The sequence below is a fragment of the Rhinoderma darwinii genome, chromosome 5, assembly GCF_050947455.1.
Source record: "Rhinoderma darwinii isolate aRhiDar2 chromosome 5, aRhiDar2.hap1, whole genome shotgun sequence".
Taxonomy (NCBI): domain Eukaryota; kingdom Metazoa; phylum Chordata; class Amphibia; order Anura; family Rhinodermatidae; genus Rhinoderma; species Rhinoderma darwinii.
Window position 1 is genome coordinate 113,840,287 of NC_134691.1, and position 24,822 is coordinate 113,865,108.

Genomic DNA, 24,822 nt, shown 5'->3' on the forward strand with positions numbered 1-24,822 from the left:
GTTGTCTTCCGATAGGGCGGGTAGACCAGAATCTGCGATATATTTAGAGATATTAGACCTGAATTCACGGGATGCCACAGACGGATTAGTAGAGTCCGTATTATACAGGGCAGCGTAGAAATCCCGGAATGCGGAGGCTATGTCCAACGGCAAACGAAGCCGTGTTTGTGAGGGGGATACTAGAGAGGGTATATAATTCTGGGTTTGTTGAGTCCGCAAGGCTCTAGCCAGAGACCTACTACTTTTGTTGCCATATTCGTAATAGTGGCGTTTACATTTAGAAAGCGTAGCCTTGGCTCGGGCCATCAGTAAGGTACGCAATTCCTCTCTTTTGCGGAGGAGGGTGATCCTACATTCTGGGTCATGGGAACGTTTGTGTGAGATCTCAAGGATCTCAATTTCGGACAGCAAACGGACCGTGGCCACCGCCCGTTCTCTCTTCAGGCGGGCGCCATGTTTGATAAATATACCCCTGATCACGCATTTATGAGCCTCCCAGATAATGCGGGGATTGATGGTCTCAGTGGCATTAGTTGCGAAGTAGTCAGCTATATTGCATTGAATATCTGCAGTAACAACTGAATCCGAAAGAAGCGTTGGGTTCAGTTTCCACTGAGATTGGCGGTATAGAGGGGAATGTAGAGAGAGAGGGTCAAGGTGACTAGAGCATGGTCTGAAAAGGAAATCGAGTCAATATCGGCTGAGCGTATAGAGTGTAGCGAGTAATGTTTGACGAAAAAAAGATCAATTCTGGAGTATTTGTCATGTACTGCGGAGTAAAAGGAAAAGTCCCTATCTGCTGGGTGTAGGAGATGCCACGTGTCCACTAATTGGTGTTCGTGAAATGATTTCATAATGCGGCGCAGATGTGCCCTCGAGAATGGTGAAGAACCTACGGAAGTGTCTAGTGTGGGATCTAGCGCTACATTGAAGTCCTCTCCCAGAACAATGGTACCCTCCCCAAACTCCTCCAGAACATTCAGAAAGCCAACAAGGGCTGTGCTTTGACCGGAGTTGGGTAGATAAAATGAGGCAAAGGTGTATACTTGAGAGTCCTTTGATCAAGAGCATCCGTCCCAATTCATCACCGCGAGACCCCTTGAATTCCCAAGGGAGAGATCTGGAGATCAAAATGCTTGTCCCTCTGGATTTCGTGTCAGGAGAAAAACTATGGTATGCATTGGGGAACCATGCGTTAGAGAGTTTGAAAGGTTTTTGCTGGCATAGGTGCGTCTCTTGGAGGAACGCCACCTGTATATGTTTGCCTTTCAGCAAATTGAAAAGTATGGATCGTTTTCCAGGGTTGTGTAACCCCTTGACATTCAGTGAGCCTATTATCAGGTCCGTTTGTGTGTGTTGCGTCATATCTGCCCCAGGATGCGATGGAGGGGGACGGGAAGGTGAAGGAAGGGACAAAAAGAGGACAGGTAAGGATAAGAAGGAAAGAGAATGAGACGATACACAAGAAAGAGGCCCGAAGTCCGACTCCTAGAAGGTACATAAACCTGTAAAGGAAGGTTGTTAAATTTGTGGGGACCTGGAAAACAAGGGGGGGGGGGGGGGGAGAAGCCCCGGACCGCAAACATAATCAAACAGTAAACCATTTCATCCATCGCCTACACAGGGGGAGGCGACAGAGGCACAAACATTGATAGAACCGACGTGCATCTCTCAGCTTCTAATAGCCCGAGGTAGGTTAACCTAAATCCTGTGCTAATAGCCATGACCGCTTATGAACAACCTATAGAGTTGCAGCATCCTTCATGTGAAACTCCCCATACCCCACGTCGCAGTCAGTTGTTTAGTATAATGAACCAGCAAGAGGGAGGGGACGAGGGAGGTAACAGTAAGCTGAGTGCCTCATGCGCTGCAGATAACACACCCTCTAAACATCTTCGGACACGAACCAAATTTTATGTCGGTCTATAATTGACACTTAAACTAATACGGTATAATCAGCACGCATTTCCTGAGGGCTAAGTAGATACCTATAGCAGCCACTATATCTATACAAGAAACCTGATTATCTTAAGAAAAAGCTGGGCAAAACATTTGGTTGCAAGAGAACCTTGGTAGGTACCTAGCAAAGCAAGCTACAGCCATATTGACCGAATTTAAAATAAATAAATAGAGGGAAATATCCAGAGTAGCCGACCACATAAGAGACCAACCGAGAAGAGTCATACAAAGCATTCTTACTGTCAACCGGTCACAACGTTATCAAAACAACCAGTATGTCCTTAAACATAAGCAGAGGTATGTCATTGTGCATCGGGTCTGTCATGGGGACCCATTTCCAGATGAAAAATTGCAAGAGGTAATACTATGTATAATAATATCCATGTACGGAAGAAAAAAAAAATAGCATACTTTGCAGGATTAAGAGTCAGCAAAGTGAAAACTAAAGTCAATGTGAGAGCTGAAAACGTCAACTTCCCGTGTCCAATAGGGTAGGCGCAGAAGCACGAGGACCTCTCGAGATCGGAGAGGTAAAGATTCTTGTCGTGCATCCAATCACTCACTCTCAAATTAGCAGGGTAGAGCATAGCATAGCGATATTCCTTCTCCATAAGCTCACTGTAAACGTCATTAACTCCTTAACGCCGAAGGACGGATATATCCGTCCTCTGCAGCTGCTAGTTCGTGCAGGAGGACGGATATATCCGTCCTGTGATGGCGCGGGTACTGCCAGTGTTCCCACGCGATCAGAGGCAGGAGCACGGCTGTTATACACAGCCTGGCTCCTGCTGCAACTGCCGGAATCGAAGCGCGCGCCGATTCCGGCAGTTTAACCCATTAAATGCCGCTGTCAATAGTGACAGCGGCATCTAATGTGTTTGACAGAGGGAGGGAGCTCCCTCTGTCACCCGATCGGCGCCCCCGCAAACAAATCGCGGGTCGCCGTCGGGTTTCCATGACAGCCGGGGGTCTAACAAAGACCCCCAGGTCTGCCTTCAGCATCTGCCTGTTAGGCGATGTCGGAGGCCTGACCTAATAGATCGCCTGTCAGTTTTACACTGACAGGCAATAATGCTTTGGTATACTAAGTATACCAAAGCATTATATATGCGATCGGCACATCGCATAGTGAAGTCCCCTGGTGAAAAAATGTCAATCAGTTAAATAAAGTTTGTTGAAAAAAAAAAATAATTACAGTCAAAATCAAATAAAACGTGGTTTTATTCAGTAAAAGTGTCAAAACAAATAACACATACACATATATGGTATCCCCGCGATCGTAACAACTTGACCAATAAAATGAACACATTAATTAAACCGCCGGATGAACGGAGTAAAAAAAAAACGCAAAAAACAACGGCAAAATTCTCTTTTCTCCCATTCCCCCCATAAAAAATAAAATAAAAGTTAATCTATAAGTCCTATGTACCCCAAAATAGTACTAATGAAAACTACACATTGTCCCGCAAAAATCAAGCCCACATACGGCCACATCGACGGAAAAATAAAAAAATGACCGCTCTTGGAACGCGGCGATGCAAAAACAAGTAATTTTTTTCTAAAAGGGTTTTTATTGTGCAAACGTAGGAAAACATATAAAACCTTTACATATTTGGTATCCCCGTAATCGTGCCAACCCATAGAATAAAGTTAACATGTTATTTACGCTGCATAGTAAACGGCGTAAATTTATAACGTGAAAATTAATGCTGGAATAGCTGCTTATTTTCAATTCTCTACTAAAATAAAGTTAATAAAAGTTAATCAATATATTATAAGAATCTAAAAATGGTGCAATTACAAAATACAACTCGTCCCGCAAAAAACAAGCCCTTATACGGCTATGTCGACGGAATAAAAAAAAAGTTACGACTCTTGGAACGCGACCATGAAAAAACAAAAAATAATCCTTGGTCATTAACGTGCAAAATGGCCCGGTCATTAAGGGGTTAAAGTAGGTACGTTGTTTTCGAATGGCAACGCAAAAGGTCCGGATTGAAAGATACTAGTACTATTTTGTAGAGGATTTTGCCTTTGTGGGCATCCCTGTATTTCAGTGCAGCAAGCGAGCAAGAAGGGGGCGTGCATGTCGAGGGCCCAGAAGTGTATGAACTCTATGTGCCCTTTTAATGGTAAAGAAGGGAGAAAAGATGAAGTTAACCAGTAAATTCTTTAACTAAAGCATGGATATTTTCTCTGGAATAGGTCTCAGCCTCCTCAATTTCAGATATTCTATATTCAGATTCTGTAGCTCATTTAAACACAACTTCTGGAAATTATGTTTGAGGATCGGAAAATCCTGTTTAAGGTAGTCACCCTTGGCCAATAGCATAGTTTGGAAGCTAGACTTTCAGAGTAAGGGTATGTGCACACACACTATTTACGTCCGTAATTGACGGACGTATTTCGGCCGCAAGTCCCGGACCGAACACACTGCAGGGAGCCGGGCTCCAAGCATCATACTTATGTACGACGCTAGGAGTCCCTGCCTCTCCGTGGAACTACTGTCCCTTACTGAAAACATGATTACAGTACGGGAGAGTTGTCCTGCAGCGAGGCAGGGACTCCTAGCATCGTACATAAGTATGATGCTTGGAGCCCGGCTCCCTGCAGTGTGTTCGATCCGGGACTTGCGGCCGAAATACGTCCGTCAATTACGGACGTAAATAGTGTGTGTGCACATACCCTAACTTTGATTCTCAAGAAGAGTGAGGCAGCAATGGACTCTGGGAGCATTCAAATAAAGGGTTAAGCAGAGGCTTCTCTCTCAGCATCCGCAGAACTAAAGAATTAGACCAGTCTCTGTGCGGTGATGGTTAGTAGGAGCAGCTAGAGACGCCCAGTGGGGCTGAACAGTCTTAAAAGTGAGCAGCTGTGGGAAAGCTGGCAGCACAGCCAGGACAGGCAAAGATGGCATTGGTCGCAGGTGTACCAGGCCCCAATACAGTCCGGCAGGTAGAAGATTGGAGGAGCCTACAAAGACTCAGCAAGCTCACATAGTAGCACCTAGGAGGAAGTAAGGTAGTTGGAGTTTTAAAGAGCAAGATGGCAGGGATATATAAAAAAATAAAATAAAAAAATCGGTCCCCAGAAGCTCAGATACTGCACAGCTGTTCAGTTAGCCATCCAACCATGCTGCCACTGCCTTGAGGCCCTAAGTGGCTGCAGAAAAGATGTTAATAAATTTGAAGAGCCAGATAGGGGCTTCATAAATATGGCATTTGTGCCTAGGACTGGGCGATTATGGCCTAAGTCAAAGTCACGATTAATTGAACATGTAACCTCGATTACAATTAATGGACAATTTAGGCCATACCCATTATGAATACCACGCCCATTTGTATGTTACGCCATTGAATTAATATTTATCCCAAGTCTGCTGTATACCATATAACTGTATATAATATACCCTGACACTGCCCCACACAGTATAATGCCCCACAGCTGCCCGCCACACAGTATAAAGTCCCCCAAAGCTGCCCCATGCTATATAACACCCTACAGCACAGTATAATGCCCCACACAGCCCCAATAGTGCCTAATAAAATACATACTTGCCTAACCCCGTTCCAACGACGAGTCGAGGAGATCCCTCTGCTCCTCCGGTCTGTGTGGCTCGGCGCAGTTAGGCGCGATGACATCACTGCCTAGCGCCTGTCGGCGCTGAGCCATGTACGTGCGGTGATACATAGTGAATGGTTAAGCAGGGACCTTACGGCTCCCTGCTCTACCATTGGATTCAACTGTATCTGCGTCCTGAGGACGGAGATACAGATGAAACTGGAAAAAAAAAAAAATGGAGAAACCGAAATGCACAAGATGATGTTGGTTAATTGCACAATTTCGGTTTCGGTTGTTTTTCAATTAATCGCCCAGCTCTATTTGTGCCCTAAACTCATCACTTAAATATATACTATAGACTACACAGGTAAATAGACACTGAAGAATGTTCAAAGCAGTCTGGTCCAAAAACAATTGATTACCTAATACTTGACAAATTAACATTCAAACAGAGTGAAGTATATAAATAATTAAGACTGGGATCACACAAAAATGTACTGCTTTACCAGGGGCTATGCCTTGGCAAAACCACGTCCCTTTATCTAAGCTTTCACTATTAAACTCCTGCAACGTGCATATAGCTTTGAAAGTTACAACCAAGTAATTTATAGGTATTAAAAAAAACAACTACCAAATACATAAAATATCAGTTTACATTTGCTGCTATTAAGAAGGAAGTCACTGAGATATCTGTAGCAGAGAATAGTGCTGGACAATGACAACTTAAAAATATAATACAAACATAAAAGAAAATCAAGTTTAGAACTCACCGCCACAGCTTCAGTCTTGACGTCATCATTGCTGTCTGGGGCAGTGAGATCAATGAGCACTGGGCATACTTTACTCTCCACATCTGACCTTTCTATCAGTTCCTGTTCAAGTAACACCAGCAATGCTGCTTGACTTGTCTTCCTAACCTGAAACAGTTACATTTCAAAAATATTGTCCTGCTAGTCTATACTTAAAATAAAAAGAAAAAAAAGAAACCAACAACAACCAGTGCAATAATAAAACCCCTTAGTACAGGCCTAGACATATCTTTGCCAGGTCTAGGAGACAACTCTAAAATAAGGAAAAGGTAATAATGCGCTGTAGGGCGACCCAGAGATGTGCAAGCCTGGCTTTATACCGTACTCGAAATACATGTTATCTTGCCACAATTTTATGGCATTTGTGGCAGAAGAACAAAAACACATGTATTTGCGTGCGGTTTAGCAGAGGTCCGCTAGTTCTATCCTCTGATTACAGTGAGATTTCTCTCCAGCCCACCAATCCTAGTAGTCGAAGCAAGGTATGGCCCCCACCCCAGTAGTAACAACAATCGATAACTGCATCCTGATCCGTGCATTTGGCAATGGGTTAAAGAAACTGGCTGCCAAAAGTAGAAATGACAATACAGCTTTCTAGTAACCACCAGGTTTTGTCTAGCCATGCCTTAGGCCTCATGCACACGACCGTAAAAACTCCCGTTATTACGGGTCGTAATTACGACCCGTAATAACGGGCTCATAGACTTCTATTGGCCACGGGTACCTTCCCGTTTTCTTACGGGAAGGTGCCCGTGCCGTTGAAAAAGATAGAACATGTCCTATTTCAGGCCGTAATAACGGCACGGACAGTCCATAGAAGTCTATGGAGCTCCCGTAATGACTGGTGGCTACATGTGTGCACCCGTCATTACGGCAGTGTTGCTAAGCGACGTCAGTAAATATTCACTGTCCAGGGAGCTGAAAGAGTTAACTGATCGGCAGTAACTCTTTCAGCACCCTGGACAGTGACTACCGATCAGAATAAAGAGCAACCTGTAAAAAATAAAAATAAAAGACGTTCATACTTACCGAGAACTTCCTGCTTCCTCCAGTCCGGTCTCCCGGCCGTTGCCTTGGTGACGCGTCCCTCTCGACATCCGGTCCGACGTCCTGGCCGTCCCTGGATGACGTTTCAGCCCATGTGACCGTTGCAGCCAATCACAGGTCAATCACAGGCTGCAGCGGTCACATGGACTGCCGCGTCATCCAGGGATGTCGGGCTGGATGTGAAGAGAGGGACGCGTCACCAAGACAACGGCCGGGTAAGTATGAATTTCTTTAACTTTTATTACAGAAAGGGCTGTCCCTTCTCTCTATCCTGCACTGATAGAGAGAAGGGGCTGCCGATTAGTGCAGTGCAATTTTGCCGCCAAAAACGTGCCCGTAAATACGGGTGGAATACGGGTGACACCGGACCCATATTTACGGGCACGGGTCCGTAAATACTGGTGCAAAACGGGTCGAATACGTGTGACACCGGACCCGTATTTACGCCAGTATTTACGGGTGGGAAAAAATACGGTCGTGTGCATGATGCCTTAGGAATAGTGTAAATTCTGGAGCTTCTTTCTCAACCCACAATTTTAAAGCATAAGCCTACAACACGAGAGTACATATCCTTCAGATTATTATATACACACACATACGAATAAAACTCAAACCTGGTTATTCTGGTCAGCGAGATACCGCACTACAATGGGTAAAAGATATTTGGAGAAAGCATGGGGAATAGACGGCCTGTTTTCTTGGCAGAACATAGCAAGGTGAGGCACTTGTTCCATGAGTTCAGCACGTACTGTGGGTTCTGCACAGAAACAGAATAGTTATGTAAAGTATTACTTCAAGCTGTGTCAGGAAATAAATGGATAGATCGCAAATGAAATGCAAAATTCAAGCACCATGCGTATTGCATGAACGTTGTAACGTAAGTTCCTGTTATAAATTGGCACATACCTGAATCTTCTGAAAGTTTTGTAACCCTTTCTAGCACAGCAATACAATCCTTTTCATCATCACTGACTTCTTTTAGCGTGTCCAGTAAACTTCGTGCAACCATTTGTCTATCAATAACACATAAAATTTAAAAGTGACATTTGTTCAGTCAAAATATGAACACAATAGCTACATCTTATAACAATAATAAAAAAAAGCGTGATCAAATCTGCACAAATATGGAACTATGAACAGAACGTACATTGTGTGCCACTACAAGCCTTCCCACCAACAGACTCAGCTTTACATTAATATTCAGTGCACGTCCGAAAGGATGATCATACAGAGAAAAGGAATAGGATGCCGGTTTTCTTGGCACAAGAGCAGGAATCAGCAGGTTAGAGAAGGACATTTTCCTTTTCAGCTATATAAGCTGTTTCACATTCTAACAGCTCCAAGTTTGCTTTGGACTTTAATAGCAACGAACAAGCTTCTTAAAGAGACTCGGTCACCACATTATACGGTAAGTGCCCTGTCTCCTATATAAGGAGATGGGCGCTGTAATGTAGGTGACAGTAATGCTTTTTATTTAAAAAAAACGATCTTTTTTCACAAAGTTAGGAGCGATTTAAGTTTATGCTAATGAGCTTTCTTAATGCCCAAGTGGGCGTACTTTTACTTTCGACCAAGTGGGCGTTGTACAGAGGAGTGTATGACGCTGACCAATCGGCATCATGCACTCCTCTCCATTCATTTACATTGCACTAGCGATATCGATATATCACTATGTGCAGCCTCATACACAAGCCCTAACATTACTACAGTGTCCTGATAATGAATACACATGACCATCCAGCCTGGACGTCATGTGTACTCAGAATCCTGACACTTCTGACTCTTTTTTGCGAGATTCCAGCAACGGATACGAAATCTCGCGAGATCTCGGAGCTAAACGAGATTTGGTTTCACTTGCCGGAATCTCACAGAAAATGAGTCAGAAGTGTCAGGATTCTGAGTACACATGACGTCCAGGCTGGAGGTCATGTGTATTTATTATCAGGACACTGTAGTAATGTTAGGGCTTGTGTATGACGCTGCACATAGTGATATAACTATATCGCTAGTGCAGTGTAAATGAATGGAGAGGAGTGCATGATGCTGATTGGTCAGCGTCATACACTCCTCTGTACAACGCCCACTTGGTCGAAAGTAAAAGTACGCCCACTTGGGCATTAAGAAAGCTCATTAGCATAAACTTAAATCGCTCCTAACTTGGTGAAAAAAGATAGTTTTTTTTAAATAAAAAGCATTACTGTCACCTACATTACAGCGCCCATCTCCTTATGTAGGAGACAGGGCACTTATAATGTGGTGACAGAGTCTCTTTAATGTGGAAGAAAACACCTTAATGTCTGCTATAAACCCTTCCACTTGCATGCTTTCCACTGGCAAGAATATTCAGTCAAGGTTTGAGAGTAAATGCCACAATAATTTTAGACTAAGCACAAATTACTGAAAGAAATTGAAACTCCAATTTAAACGTTTTGCCCAGTTATTGCCATAAATACACAGCATTATTTACGGTTAGGCTGGGATTAGACAAAGTAAAACATATGCCATTGACCCAGCCTGAAAATCCACACCAAACTGACGAAATACTAGTGTTACATGCTGATTTTGACACAGATTTAATTAAGAAGTGGATTTCCCCCATTGCAATGGGTAAAACCCAGATAAAAAAAACCTGCAATCAATAGAAAAGTAAAATACGCTGCATGCCAAGGACCACAGGATAGTTAACAAATATCTGATCGGTGGGGGTCCAGTCCATTCACTTTCTATAGGGCTGCTACTCGGCTATGTTCGGCAGCCCCATACAAAATGAATGAAGCAGTGGCCAAACACGCAATTTGCTCCATTCATATGGGGAGAACAGGGACGGCAAAGTAATTCCATCCTCGAGATCGAGTTGGACCCCCGCATTTCAGATATTTAACACTTATCCAGTGATTAATATAGATTATGGGAAAACCCCTTTATCAAATCAAGATGAAAGCGGCAAGGTTTTGTCTACATACCTGTTAAATAGGTTTTCACTTGCAGCATACTTGTCCAGTCTGCCAAGAGGGGTCAACATTTCATCTTGAGACACAAAGTCCAAGGCTGAAGGTATAATAATCACATCAGACTCTGAGCTGTAGTCATCCACACCAACTATCAGAAACATCAGAGACATGACTTGAAAAATCAAGATAAAACTAACAAAACACTGGCGTTGTAATTATGTTAAAAAAAACAAAAAACAAAACGGTGAGGTCTGTTCTCCATAAAGATCTAGACCACCTGTGCCACCATGATCTGAAATATTAGTAACACGTAAATGGGACTGGCTATAAAACATTGAGAGTTTAATTTTGGTCCAGCTGTCGTAAGAGAGAAGGCAATTCGAGTTATTAAAACTATATTGTGCCCCATAAAATTATAGTTTTACCATAGGCAGTAGGGATGCACGATGCATTGAAACTTCGATACGGTTTCCATACGGTGCACCCTCAAACGGTTCGATACCGTTATTTCATGTATTTCGATACAAAGCTGTGCGGTTGCACATCTTAGTATAGTAATATATGAGTGTATGAGACCAGGGCTGCGGCTGTGTGATACAGCCATTGCCCCGCTCCTGAGTCCTTACATGTGTGCGCGCGGTCAGCATGATGTGATGCGGCCGGCGCTGCACTAATGATTGCCGGCACTGAAGACAGAACATGGCGGGCGCACTGCATAACACCCCCCACGTTCTGTCTTCGTTGCTGCCCCCTCCGCTCATTAGTGAAGCACCGGCCACATCACCTCATTCTAAAAGCGCGCGCGCACTTGTTAGGAGCGGGGCAATGGCTGTATTACACAGCCGCAGCCCGGCTCTAACAGCGGAGATCAGAGAAACCTCTCATCTCCGCCGCTATTCTCCTGAAAGCTGACCACAGCATTCATTGGTAAATTAGAAGGAGGATGCCACTTTGGATAGTGTCACAGAGAATTCCTGTGACGCGAGAGGGGGCCATACCATGTATGGGCAGACAGCCCAAGGTTCATTGAAGGACCCCAGGGCTGTCTGACCATACTTCCTGCTAGGGCATACTTCGGTATGTCCTAACAACTGCCTGTGTACTATAAGTATATATATATATATATATATATATATATATATATATATATATATATATATATATATATATATATATGCCTGTGTACTATCCATATATAGATATGTGCCAGTACATTAAAGTTTAAAAATAAAAAGTAAAAACAATTTAATGAACACACAAAAATTTAAATAAGTCTCGATACATAAAATATACACATTCGGTACGTCATTCATGTTTACACTGTTCTGTTATAAAATACAAAAATGCTTTCTTTCACTTATTAATGTGATGCATGAGGTAAAATGAATTTTGAACCTCCATGTACCTCACATTAATAGTAATCAACCCCATCATGTACCTCACACATTAACCCAATGTTGTCCATTATGTGTGGCAAGTGTAGGTTCAAAATTCATCACACCACGCGGCTCACATCAGAAAACGGAAGAACTTTTTTTTAATTATTATTATTATTGCCAAAAGTAGCGTTTTGGTATCGAGTTCAGAAATACTACACGAAGTATCGGTATGAAAGTCCAAATTCTGGTATTGTGACATCCCTAATAGGCAGTTTGCACCACATTAGTTTAACCCCTTAAAGAGACTCTGTCACCACATTATAAGTGCCCTGTCTCCTACATAAGGAGATCGGCGCTGTAATGTAGGTGACATTAATGCTTTTTATTTAAAAAAACGATCTTTTTTCACAAAGTTAGGAGCAATTTAAGTTTATGCTAATGAGCTTTCTTAATGCCCAAGTGGGCGTACTTTTCCTTTCGACCAAGTGGGCGTTGTACAGAGGAGTGCATGACGCTGACCAATCAGCATCATGCACCCCTCTCCATTCATTTACACTGCACTAGCGATATAGATATATCACTATGTGCAGCCACATACACAAGCCCTAACATTACTACAGTGTCCTGATAATGAATACACATGACCTCCAGCCTGGACGTCATGTGTACTCAGAATCCTGACACTTCTGACTCATTTTCTGTGAGATTCCGGCAAGTGAAACCAAATCTCGTTTAGCTCCGTGATCTCGTGAGATTTCGTATCCGTTGCTGGAATCTCACAAAAAAGAGTCAGAAGTGTCAGGATTCTGAGTACACATGACGTCCAGGCTGGATTTCATGTGTATTCATTATCAGGACACTGTAGTAATGTTAGGGCTTGTGTATGTGGCTGCACATAGTGATATATCTATATCGCTAGTGCAGTGTAAATGAATGGAGAGGAGTGCATGATGCCGATTGGTCAGCGTCATGCACTCCTCTGTACAACGCCCACTTGGTCGAAAGGAAAAGTACGCCCACTTGGGCATTAAGAAAGCTCATTAGCATAAACTTAAAATCGCTCCTAACTTTGTGAAAAAAGATCGTAATACTTTTTATTTAAAAAAAACGGTCACCTACATTATAGCGCCGATCTCCTTATGTAGGAGATAGGGCACTTATAATGTGGTGACAGAGTCTCTTTAATGACCAGCCTATTTTAAACCTTAATGACCAAGCCATTTTTTACGTTTTTCCATCGTCGCATTCCAAGAGCTATAACTTTTATTTTTGCGTCGACATAGCTGTATAAGGTCTTGTTTTTTGCGGGACAAGTTGTATTTTTTAATAGCACCATTTTGAGGTACATATTATTTATTGATTAACTTTTATTAACTTTTTTTGGGGGGGGGGGGGGAATAGAAAAAAAACCTGACATTTCGCCACTCTTTTTTGAGTCTTAAATCTATGCCGTTTACCGTGTGATATAAATAACACAATAACTTTATTCAGCGGGTTGTTACGATTGCAACGATACCGAATGTGTATAGTTTCTATATGTTTTACTACTTTTACACAGTAAAAACGCTTTTTTTTCAAAATTATTTGTTTTTGTGTCTCCATATTTGAAGAGCCATAACTTTTTTTATTGTTCCGCCGATGCAGTTGTATGAGGGCTTTTTTTTGCGGGAAGACGTAGTTTTTATTTGTACCATTTTGGAGTAATTCACTGTATTCTACGATATATTTGTTAACAGGTATAGTCTTTCCTTTCAAAAGAAGTGTTTCAGATTCTAAAATGTGGCAAATATAAATTTCGCTTATTTATCCATACTAAGGCCTCATGCACACGACCGTATTTTTTCCCACCCGTAAATACTGGCGTAAATACGGGTCCGGTGTCACACGTATTCCACCCGTTTTGCACCAGTATTTACGAACCCGTGCCCGTAAATATGGGTCCGGTGTCACACGTATTCCACCCGTATTTACGGGCACGTTTTTGGCGGCAAAATAGCACTGCACTAATCGGCAGCCCCTTCTCTCTATCAGTGCAGGATAGAGAGAAGGGACAGCCTTTTCTGTAATAAAAGTTAAAGAAATTCATACTTACCGGCCGTTGTCTTGGTGACGCGTCCCTCTCTTCACATCCAGCCCGACATCCCTGGATGACGCGGCAGTCCATGTGACCGCTGCAGCCTGTGATTGACCTGTGATTGGCTGCAGCGGTCACATGGCCTGAAACGTCATCCAGGACTTCAGGCCGGATGTCGAGAGGGACGCGTCACCAAGGCAACGGGCGGGAGACCGGACTGGAGGAAGCAGGAAGTTGTCGGTAAGTATGAACGTCTTTTATTTTTATTTTTTACAGGTTTATACTGATCGGTAGTCACTGTCCAGGGTGCTGAAAGAGTTACTGCCGATCAGTTAACTCTTTCAGCTCCCTGGACAGTGACTATTTACTGACGTCGCTTAGCAACGCTGCCGTAATGACGGGTGCACACATGTAGCCACCCGTTATTACGAGAGCTCCATAGACTTCTATGGACTGTCCGTGCCGTTATTACGGCCTGAAATAGGACATGTTCTATCTTTTTCAACGGCACGGGCACCTTCCCGTGAGAAAACGGGAAGGCACCCGTCGCCAATAGAAGTCTATGAGCCCGTTATTACGGGTCGTGATTACGACCCGTAATAACGGGCGTTTTTACGGTCGTGTGCATGAGGCCTAAGTGTATTTACAGAGAAGGTGCTTTATCTATGGCAGCCGAGTTGCGGTTTTGAGCTGATACGCAATATCTACCCTATTTGTTATTATTATACTCCATCCTCGATGAGAATGGGCTTATGTGCAGTAAGGAGATGCGCTTACAGCCTCACACTGCGCCTGCGCGTTCGTTTGATGTTGTCGATGTTACTTCCGGGTACGTCAGCTGACGGCCGGGAGTCACATGGTCAGGCGTCACGAATGAGGTGGGCTATTGTGATTGGCTGTTTCGAAGTGCACTGCCGAGGCCCGGGGGGAGGAGTATTAGTTATATCAACTCTGAGTCCCGAGTGAAGCGTGCAGCTGACATCTATGCGTGCACGCTTCCGTGTTGTACAGCAGAATATCTGCTAATGAATCAATATCGCTGGCATCCTAGCCAGTATGACCAAGTTACAGACCCCTGATGATATGTATAGAAACGCGTAGGGTCAGGTTAGTGAGGGATCATAGCGTAGAGGACAGTGGCACTGTTGTGCACCTTAACACCAGGAGATTTAGGAGCGGTAACTGCAGGCTCTGGTGTGTTTTAGGGTCTAATCCACTGTTACACCAATGTTGAAACGTTGATCCCATATTTTGTATCTTTCAAGTACACCCAGTCAGAGAGGGTTCACAAACGAACCAGGACTTGGTGTATGTGTTTAATACGTTTTTAATGCACACGGTGGGGCTTTTCACAGTGGTGACTATACCCCTGCTTTTAGAGAGTTATGAAATAAAATGTATAAGTTTTACTCATATTTCACTTCAGTGAATTACAATTACCATTTTGGAGTAGAAGCGACTTTTTGATCACTTTTTATCACATTTTTTTAAAGTCATGATTCACAGAAAACAGCAATTTTTCCATAGTTTTTTATGAAATTTTTTACGGCGTTCACCGTGTGGGTAAAATAATGTAATAGATTTATAGTCGGGGTCGTTACGGACGCGGCGATACCAAATATGTGTAACTTTTTTAATAGTAAAGCATTTTGTAAGGGGAAAAGGCGGGATTTTTTTTTTCACGTTTGTTTTTTTAATTAACGTCATTAAACTTTTTTTTTAACTTTTTTACTAGTCCCACTAGGGGACTTTAATATGCGATTCTCCGATCGCTATTATAATACACTGCAATACTTTAGTTTAAAACGGACAGGCATCTGCTAGGTCATGCCTCCGGCATGATCTAGCAGGCATTCGCTACAGGCAGACCTGGGGGCCTTTATTAGGCCCCCGGCTGCCATTGGAGACACAGACACTCGGCGATCTTATCGCAGGGTGTCGGTGGGAGAGAGAGGGAGCTCCCTCCCTCTCTCCAAAACCACTCAGATGCGGTGCACGCTATTGTGCACCGCATCTGAGGGGTTAAACGGGTGAGATCTATACTAATATCGATCTCACACGGCAGAGCAGGGACGCCCCCAGCCCTCAGGCAGCTGAGAGCAGGGAGATTTGACGGCTCCCTGCTCTGTTTACTTTATCCTGATGCAGTGCCGTAAAAAGGCATATGCATCAGAATAAAGCCCGTTAGTGGCCGCCGTTAAAAGGCGTATTGGCGTTCACTAACGGGTTAAGTTAATGCACATAGGGGTCCCAGTCTTATGTGCATTTGCTTGGTGTTGGAAATGTGAACTTTGCATCATTTTTTTTTTTATTACTCCAATTTATTCAACACGAAAAAGAAGCAACTTTGTAAATCATCTTGACTAATATGACATTATTTTGTCGTATAAATAGGTCATGGAAAGCCAGTGCTACCCGCAACTTGCCGTATCCATACGACAAATGGTGGACACCCACCGAAATCTCGCGAGATTACGGAGGTAAACAAGATATCGTTTCCGTTGCTGGAATCTCGGAGAAAAGATTCAGAAGTGTCAGGATTCTGAGTACACGACGTCCAGGCTGGATGGTCATGTCTATTCATTATCAGGACACTGGATTAATGTTAATCAAGCAGAATCGCTGTGTATGTGGCTGCAGATCATGTTCTAGTAAGAACGCGATTCTGCTGTCTAAATGAATGGAGAGGAGTGCATGATGCTGATTGGTCAGCGTCATGCACTCCTCTGTACAACGCCCACTTGGTCGAAAGTAAAAATACGCCCACTTGGGCATTAAGAAAGCTCATTAGCATAAACCAAAATCGCGCCTAACGTTGTGAAAATATAGTTTTTTTTAAATAAAAAGCATTACTGTCACCTACATTATAGCGCCCATCTCCTTATGTATGAGACAGTGCACTTATAATGTGGTGACAGAGTCTCTTTAAATTCAGCGGTCAAAAGAAAATCGCTGCATTTAAGACATTTGCAGCTCATCGCTACCCCAGCAATGGTAGTGCAACGTATTACAAAATAAATCTGACAGTTGGACCTTCAAGTCCCCTAGTGGGACTAAAATGGTGTAAAAAAAAATATATATATATTTTTTTTTAAATTAATAAAAGTTTAAAGTAATAAATTAAACACAATCGGCCTTTTTTCCTCATCAAGTCCTTTATTTTATTTTTTTAACAAAATAAATCATACATATTTGGTATCACCGCGACCGTAATGGCTTGAACTATAAAAAGATTATGTAATTTATTGCACACGTTGAATGGCGTAAACAAAAAAGTAAAACACAAATGATAGAATTTCAGTTTATCGTTGTCACTTAGCCCTACAAAAATGGAATAAAAAGTGATCGAAAAAGCCGTATGTATCCAAAGATGGTACCTATGAAAACTACAGCTTGTCTCGCAAAAAACTAGCCCATCGACGAAAAAATTAAAGTTATGGTTCTAACAACATGGCGACAGAAAAAACATTTTACAAAAGTAAATTTTATTGCGCAAAAAGTTGTAAAACATGTAATTTATAACGCATGGTGAACTATGTATAAAAAGAATAAAAACTACACCAAAATTGGTTATTTGGTCACCTAGCCTCCCAAAAAAAATAGGATCAAAAAGTCGCATGTACACCAAAATGGTACCAATAATAACTACAGCTCGTCCTGCAAAAAAACAGCCCTCATACCACTAAGTCTATGAATAAATAAAATATGTTAAGGCTCCAATAAGACCGGAAAGAAAAACTATGTAATTGTGCAAGCCCGAAGGGAACATTTCTTCTGTTTCAAAAGGACGATTTTTATCAAGGCCCTAAAATTAGGGAACTAGGAAGGGCTCAAACATATCTGCTGGACGCGAGGGTGCCCGTATTATACCAGGACAACACTTCCCCAGCAAAATTTCCCAAAGGGCAAAGTGTAACAAAAGGGGGATAAGAAAGGACATTTTATCAGTGCGACACTGGCCTGTGCAGAAAGGATTGCTTAACCCCTTCCCGCTCCTGGATTGCGTCATGGTAAGCACATCGCTCGCGCTCCATGACAGAATAGTACATTGCGGGAGGAACAGCCACTTCGGCTGTCCCCCCCAACAGATACAGGAGCTGTGACAACTGCTTTCTTGTACAGCAGTTTCGCAGCTCCTTCAGCGGGGATTGATCACGGTGTGCCCGCTGATTAACCCCTTAGAAGCCGCGTTCAATAGCTATCTCTGCTTCTAAGGGGTTAAACCACCATCGACGGCCCGCTACATGATAGCCGACGGCGATTATTGCTATGGCAACTGGAGGCCTAACAATGGCCTCCTGCTAAGCCATCTACGGAAGCCTAGTGGGTCCTGACAAAGTCAGGACCCACTATGCTTGCTGTCAGCGAGTAGCTGACCGTTCTAATACGCTTTATTAGAATTGCGATCAAGGCCTCCTGCCTTCAAGTCCCCTAGTGGGACAAAGTGGAAAAGTTCAAAAAAAAGTCGTGTAAAAAAAAAAATTTTTTAAAAAGTAAAAATCCCCTAATCAGTCCTTAATTATTAATAAAAATAAACTATACATAATTGGTATCTCCACGTCCGTAGTGGCCTGAACTACAAAAGTATTTAGTTATCCATCTTTCGCAGTGAACGCCATAAAAGAAAATAAAACCATACCAGAATCACAATTTTTTGGGCACTTCACAACCCAGCTTTCTTGATGGAAAAATAAAAAAAAGTTATGGCTCTTAGAATAAGACAACACAAAAAGTAAATTATTATTTTTTATAAAAAAAAAAGTATTTTATCGTGCAAACGCCACAAACTATAAACATGGTATTGCCCCGCAAAATAAAGTGAATATGTCATTTATAGAGCACGGTGAACGCTGTAAAAAAAAATAATAAAAACATAATAGAATTGCTGTGTTAGTCACCACGCCTCTTAAAAATAGAATTAAAACTGATCAAAAAGTCGCATGCACCTCATGAAAACTAAAATGAATTCCTTAAGGGCTCTTATTTCCAAAATGGGGTCACTTTTAGGCTGGATTCACACGAGCGTGGAGTTTTTGCGCACGCAAAAACGTGGCGTTTTGCCTGCGCAAAAGGCACTTAACAGATCCGTGTGGCCTCAGCATATGATGCGCTTTTCGCGCAGCCGCCATCATTAGGACACTCCGTTTGGATGTTTGTAAACACAAAAGCACCTGGTGCTTTTCGGTTTTCATTCATCCTTTTGACAGCTGTTGCGCGAATCACGCTGTTCGCACGGAAGTGCGAATCAATGGGTGCGTGATGCGCGAAAAACGCCCAAAGAACGGACATGTCGTGACTTTTTTTCCGCGGACTCACGCTGAGTAAAAATGACGCACATAGGTCCGCGCCACGGACGTATTTCCCGTTCGTCTGAATAAGGCCTTAAGGGGTTTCCCCTGTACTCGTACTTCAGAAGCTCTGAAAATGCGACATGGCGCTCAGAAACAAGTCCAGCAAAATCTACATGCCAAATAGCGCTCCTGCCTTTGAGCCCTGCCGTTTGTCCAACCAGCAGTTTATGACCACATATGGGATATTGCCATAATTGGGAGCAATTGCTTTACAAATGTTGGGATGCTTTTTCTCCTTTATTCCATGTCAAAATTAAAAATTCGTACCTTTTAATCGGAAAAATTAGATTTTCAATTGCCCAGTCTAATTCCACAAAATGCAGCCAAAAAGCTGTGGGATCTAAATACCCACTAGACCCCTCGATAAGTTCCTGGAGAGGTGTAGTTTGCTAAATAGGGTCACTTTTGGGGGATTTCCACTGTTTTGGCACCACAAGACCTCTTCAAACCGGACATGGTGCCTAATAAAAAGGACGTCTCAAAATCCACTAGGTGCTCCTTTGTTTCGGAGGCCTGTGCTTCAGTCCTTTACCACACTAGGGCCACATGTGGGATATTTCTCAAACCGGAAGAATCTGGGAAATAAGTATGGAGTTGCATTTCTCTGGTAAAACCTTCTCTTTTACAGAAAAAAAAAAAATTTGAATAAAAAGGATTTTCTGACCCAAAAAAATTAAATGAAATTTGTTATTTTACCTCTACTTTGCTTTAAATTCCTGTCAAACACCTAAAGGGTTAATAAACTTTCTAAATGGGGGGCTTCTAATGGGGGGTTTCTAATATATGAGCCCCTCAAAGCCACTTCAGAACTGAACTGGTACCTACAAAAAGGCTTTTGAATTTTTTTTCAAAATATGAGAAATTGCTGTTTACGTTCTAAGCCATGTAACGTCCTAGAAAAAAAAAAAAGAAGAACGTTCAAGAAATGATGCCAACATATAGTAGACATATGGGAAATGTGAACTAGTAACTATTTTGGGTGGTATAACCCTCTGTCTTACAAGCGGATGCATTTATATTCAGAAAAATGCTATTTTTTTTTTTAAATTCTCTAAATTTTGCTATTTTTCACAAATAAACACTGAATATATCGACCACATTTTACCACTAACATAAAGCCCAATGTCTCACGAGAAAACATTCTCAGAATCACTTGGATAGGTTTAAGCATTCCGTAGTTATTACCACATAAAATGAAATATGTCAGATTTGAAAAATGGGCTCGGAGCCTTAAAAGGAAGGGTGTCGCGAAAAAATAAATTTTTAGATCAATTTGCTTTTAGTGTTTTATTTAAAAAATTTTTATTTATTTGTGTGTTTGACGTTTTTTTTGTCCCTAACTTTTTCTTCACTATGGGGGCTGCCATTTTTTTTTTCATCTCTGTATGTGTCGATTAACGACACATACAGAGATGGAATACGGCACATACATCCCCATAGAGAATGGGAACGGGAGCCGTTCGCATTCACTATGGTGTACGCAGTCTGTGTGGGAACGGCGCATGCGCCGCGCCCACACAGTCCAAGTGGAAGGTCTTCGGCTGAGCGACATCCGGCGCCATTTTCTTGTGGACCGGAAGCCGCGGCCGGACAGTAAGATGACTACTTCCGGTCGCGGCTTCCGGACATGTGTTCTGAAGCAAGCACTAGGAGCGGAGGGAGCAGACGGAGCGGACGGACCGGAGGGAGCAGACGGAGCGGACGGACCGGAGGGAGCGGCGGCGGCAGGAGCAGGTAAGTTATGTCTGTGTATGTTCGTGTTTTAGTGTGTGATTACCACTGTATGTAAGCCTACTACACGGTGTATTCGCTCAAAAAATGGCGGCACACAGTGTAGGAAGTTTGAACATTCAATCCCCTCCTTTCTCCTGTCACTAGACAGGATAAGGGAGGGGGGATTCTGTGAGCTCACTAGAGCGTGTGTGTGTTTACACCAAATTTGCAGCATAAAGCAATGTGGTTGCTTTACCACATGCCAATGCTGCAATTTGGGGAATTGCTCCCTCTAGTGACCAGCACAGGGAAATGTTATAATTAGAATCTAATTTATAATATTTCCTGACTTGTGCAAAAAATTATAACAATGTCTAATCATGTATACACCAACTGTTTAACTAAAAAAAATTAAAAAAAAATTTCTAGCGACACATTCTCTTTAAAGAGGCTGTCACCAGATTCTCAAATCCCTATCGCCTATTGCATGTGATCGGCGCTGCAATGTAGATAACAGTAACGTGTTTTTTTTTTGTTTTTTTAAATGTTCATTTTTGGCCAAGTTATGAGCTATTTTATATATATGCAAATGAGCTTTGAAATGGACAACTGGGCGTGTTTTTTTTCATATGTCCAACTGGGCGTGTATTGTGTTTTTAACTGGGCGTGTTTACTTGTTTTACTAACTGGGCGTTGTGAATAGAAGTGTATGATGCTGACCAATCAGCATCATGCACTCCTCTCCATTCATTTACACAGCATCACATTCTTACTAGAACGATGTGCAGCCACATAAACAGACATTAACGTTAATCTAGTGTCCTGATAATGAATATATATTACTTCCAGCCTGGACGTCATGTGTATTCAGAATCCTGACACTTCTGAATCTTTTCTGTGAGATGTCCAGCAAGGGAAACAAAATCTCGTTTACCTCGTAATCTCACGAGATTATGCGTGGCTTGCTGGAATCTCACAGAAAAGATTCAGAAGTGTCAATACACGCCCAGTTGGACATACGAAAAAAAAAAAAAAAACACGCCCAGTTGTCCATTTCGAAGCTCATTTGCATATATATATATATATATATAAAATAGCTCATAACTTGGCCAAAAATGAACGTTTTAAAAAAAAAAACAAAAAAATAACAAAAAACTTTACTGTTATCTACATTGCAGCGCCGATCACATGCAATAGGAGATAGGGATTTGAGAATCTGGTGACAGAGCCTCTGTCACCAGATTATAAGTGCACAGCGTGATTGTGCAGTGAAAGAAGCAGGGCTGGAACAATGAGAAGTGTACGACGCCGATTGGTCAGCGTCATACACTTCTCTTCACAACACCCAGTTGGTAAAAAGTAAAAACACGTCCAGTTGTCTATTAAGAAACTAATTAGCATAAATCTAAAATGGTTTATAACTTGGTCAAAAATTATAGTTTTTCAAAATATAAACCACTTATCTTCATTACAGCGCCGATCCGATTATGTAGGAGATAAGGCATTTATAATCTGGTGACAGAGCCTCTTTAAGGCTCAAGCTAGGCTGCGTCCTTAAGGGGTTAAAGAGGCTCTGTCACCAGTTTATAAATGCCCTATCTCCTACCTAATCTGATAGTTGCTGTAATGTAGATGTGTTTTTTTTTTTTCCACGGAGTTCTGCCTATTTTTCGTTTTGTGCTAATTTTTTTTTACTTTTGACCAAGTGGGCGTTTTTAAAGGAGAAGTTTATGACGCTGACCAATCAGCGTCATACACTTCTCTTCATTCATGTTCAGCTGTACTCACAGCGTGATCTCGCGAGATCACTCTGTGCGGTCACTTACTCCCACATTAACTTTACTGGAGCTACGGGAGAATAACCAGACATCGCCTCCAGTCAGGAGGCGATGTCTTTTAATTCTCCCGATACTGTACTCCAAAAACCAAATGGCACTCCTTCCCTTCTGAGCCCTAGCCTGTGCCCAAACAGCAGTTTATGACCACATATGGCGTATTGCCGTACTCAGGAGAAATTGCTTTACAAATGTTGTGGTTCTTTTATTCCTTTATTTGTTGAGAAAATGAAAAGTTTTGAGCTAAAGCTGCATCTTATTGAAGAAAAAGGAATTTTTTTTTATTGTCACTGTCCAATTCAAATAAAATCTATGAAACACCTGTGGGGTCAAAATGCTCACAACGCCCCAAGATGAATTCCTTGTGGGGTGTAGTTGCTGAAATGGGGTCTTTCCTTAGTTTTGGCATCACAAGACCTCTTCAAGCTTAAAGAGGCTCTGTCACCAGATTTTGCAACCCCTATCTGCTATTGCAGCAGATCGGCGCTGCAATGTAGATTACAGTAACGTTTTTATTTAAAAAAAACAAGCATTTTTGGCCAAGTTATGACCATTTTCGTATTTATGCAAATGAGGCTTGCAAAAGTACAACTGGGCGTGTTGAAAAGTAAAAGTACAACTGGGCGTGTATTATGTGCGTACATCGGGGCGTGTTTACTACTTTTACTAGCTGGGCGTTCTGATGAGAAGTATCATCCACTTCTCTTCACAACGCCCAGCTTCTGGCAGTGCAGATCTGTGACGTCACTCACAGGTCCTGCATCGTGTCGGCACCAGAGGCTACAGTTGATTCTGCAGCAGCATCAGCATTTGCAGGTAAGTAGCTACATCGACTTACCTGCAAACGTCGATGCTGCTGCAGAATCATCTGTAGCCTCTGGTGCCGATGTGTCCTCGCTCGTCTGACACGATGCAGGACCTGTGAGTGACGACACAGCGTGATCTCTGGAGAACACGGCTGTGTCTGCACTGCCAGAAGCTGGGCGTTCTGAAGAGAAGTGGATGATACTTCTATACACAACGCCCAGCTAGTAAAAGTAGTAAACACGCCCCGATGTACGCACATAATACACGCCCAGTTGTACTTTTACTTTTCAACACGCCCAGTTGTACTTTTGCAAGCCTCATTTGCATAAATACGAAAATGGTCATAACTTGGCCAAAAATGCTCGTTTTTTAAAAATAATAACGTTACTGTAATCTACATTGCAGCGCCGATCTGCTGCAATAGCAGATAGGGGTTGCAAAATCTGGTGACAGAGCCTCTTTAAAGAGGCTCTGTCACCACATTATAAGTGCCCTATCTCCTATAAAAGGAGATCGGCGCTGTAATGTAGGTGACAGCAGTGCTCTGTAACTACCACAGAGTAACGAAGTGCAGAAATTGTGACTAGACATCCCGTGGAATGTCTATTCACTGTCTAAACACTTCAGTATTGTTAATGTGTTAGTATAAGACAGCACATAAGGATCTAGCAGGATCCCTATGCGCTGAGTAAATGAATGGAGAGGAGTGCATGAGGCTGATTAGACCACGTGGGCATTGTACAGGGGAGTGTATGACGCTGACCAAAGTAAAAATACGACCACTTGGGCATTAAGCAACTCATTAGCATAAATCTAAAATCGATAAGGTGGTGAAAACAGATCGTTTTATTAAATAAAAAGTATTACTGTCACCTACATTATAGCGCCGATCTCCTTATGTAGGAGATAGGGCACTTATAATGTGGTGACAGAGCCTTTTTGGCATGTTGCCTAAAACATATTCTAATAAAACGAAGGCCCCAAAATCCTCTAGGTGCTCCATTGTTTCGGAGGTCTGTTTCAGACCATTAGCGCACTGGATCCACATGTGGGATATTTCTAAAAACGGCAAAATCGTATAAATATTAAGCTGCGTTTCTCTGATAAAACCGGTGTTAAAGAAAAAAATGGATGAAATATGAATTTCTGCAAAAAATAAAAAAAATTGTAAATGTCACCTCTACTTTGCTTTAATTATTGTGAAACGCCTAAAGGGTTAAGAAACGTTCTAAATTCTGTTTTGAATACTTTGGGGGTGCAGTTTTTAAAAAGGTATGACTTATGGGGGTTTATATTGTATAGGCCCCTCAAAGCCAATTCACAACTGAACAGGTCC

General features: G+C 42.3%; 1 protein-coding gene across 2 annotated transcripts in view; it reads right to left on the reverse strand.

The window, feature by feature from the left end:
- The window catches only part of PPP4R1 (protein phosphatase 4 regulatory subunit 1), a 78,251-nt gene that overhangs the window by 29,244 nt on the left and 24,185 nt on the right, over positions 1–24,822 (reverse strand). Inside the window, exons 3-6 of one of the 2 annotated variants that reach the window (XM_075826429.1) lie at positions 10,340–10,424; positions 8,283–8,389; positions 7,991–8,133; positions 6,291–6,437 (exon numbers count right to left, since the gene is read on the reverse strand). In XM_075826429.1, coding sequence (XP_075682544.1) covers positions 6,291–6,437; positions 7,991–8,133; positions 8,283–8,389; positions 10,340–10,424 — 482 coding nt within the window. Of the gene's footprint in view, positions 1–6,290; positions 6,438–7,990; positions 8,134–8,282; positions 8,390–10,339; positions 10,476–24,822 lie in introns of both variants that reach the window. The other variant, XM_075826428.1, reaches the window with a different exon arrangement.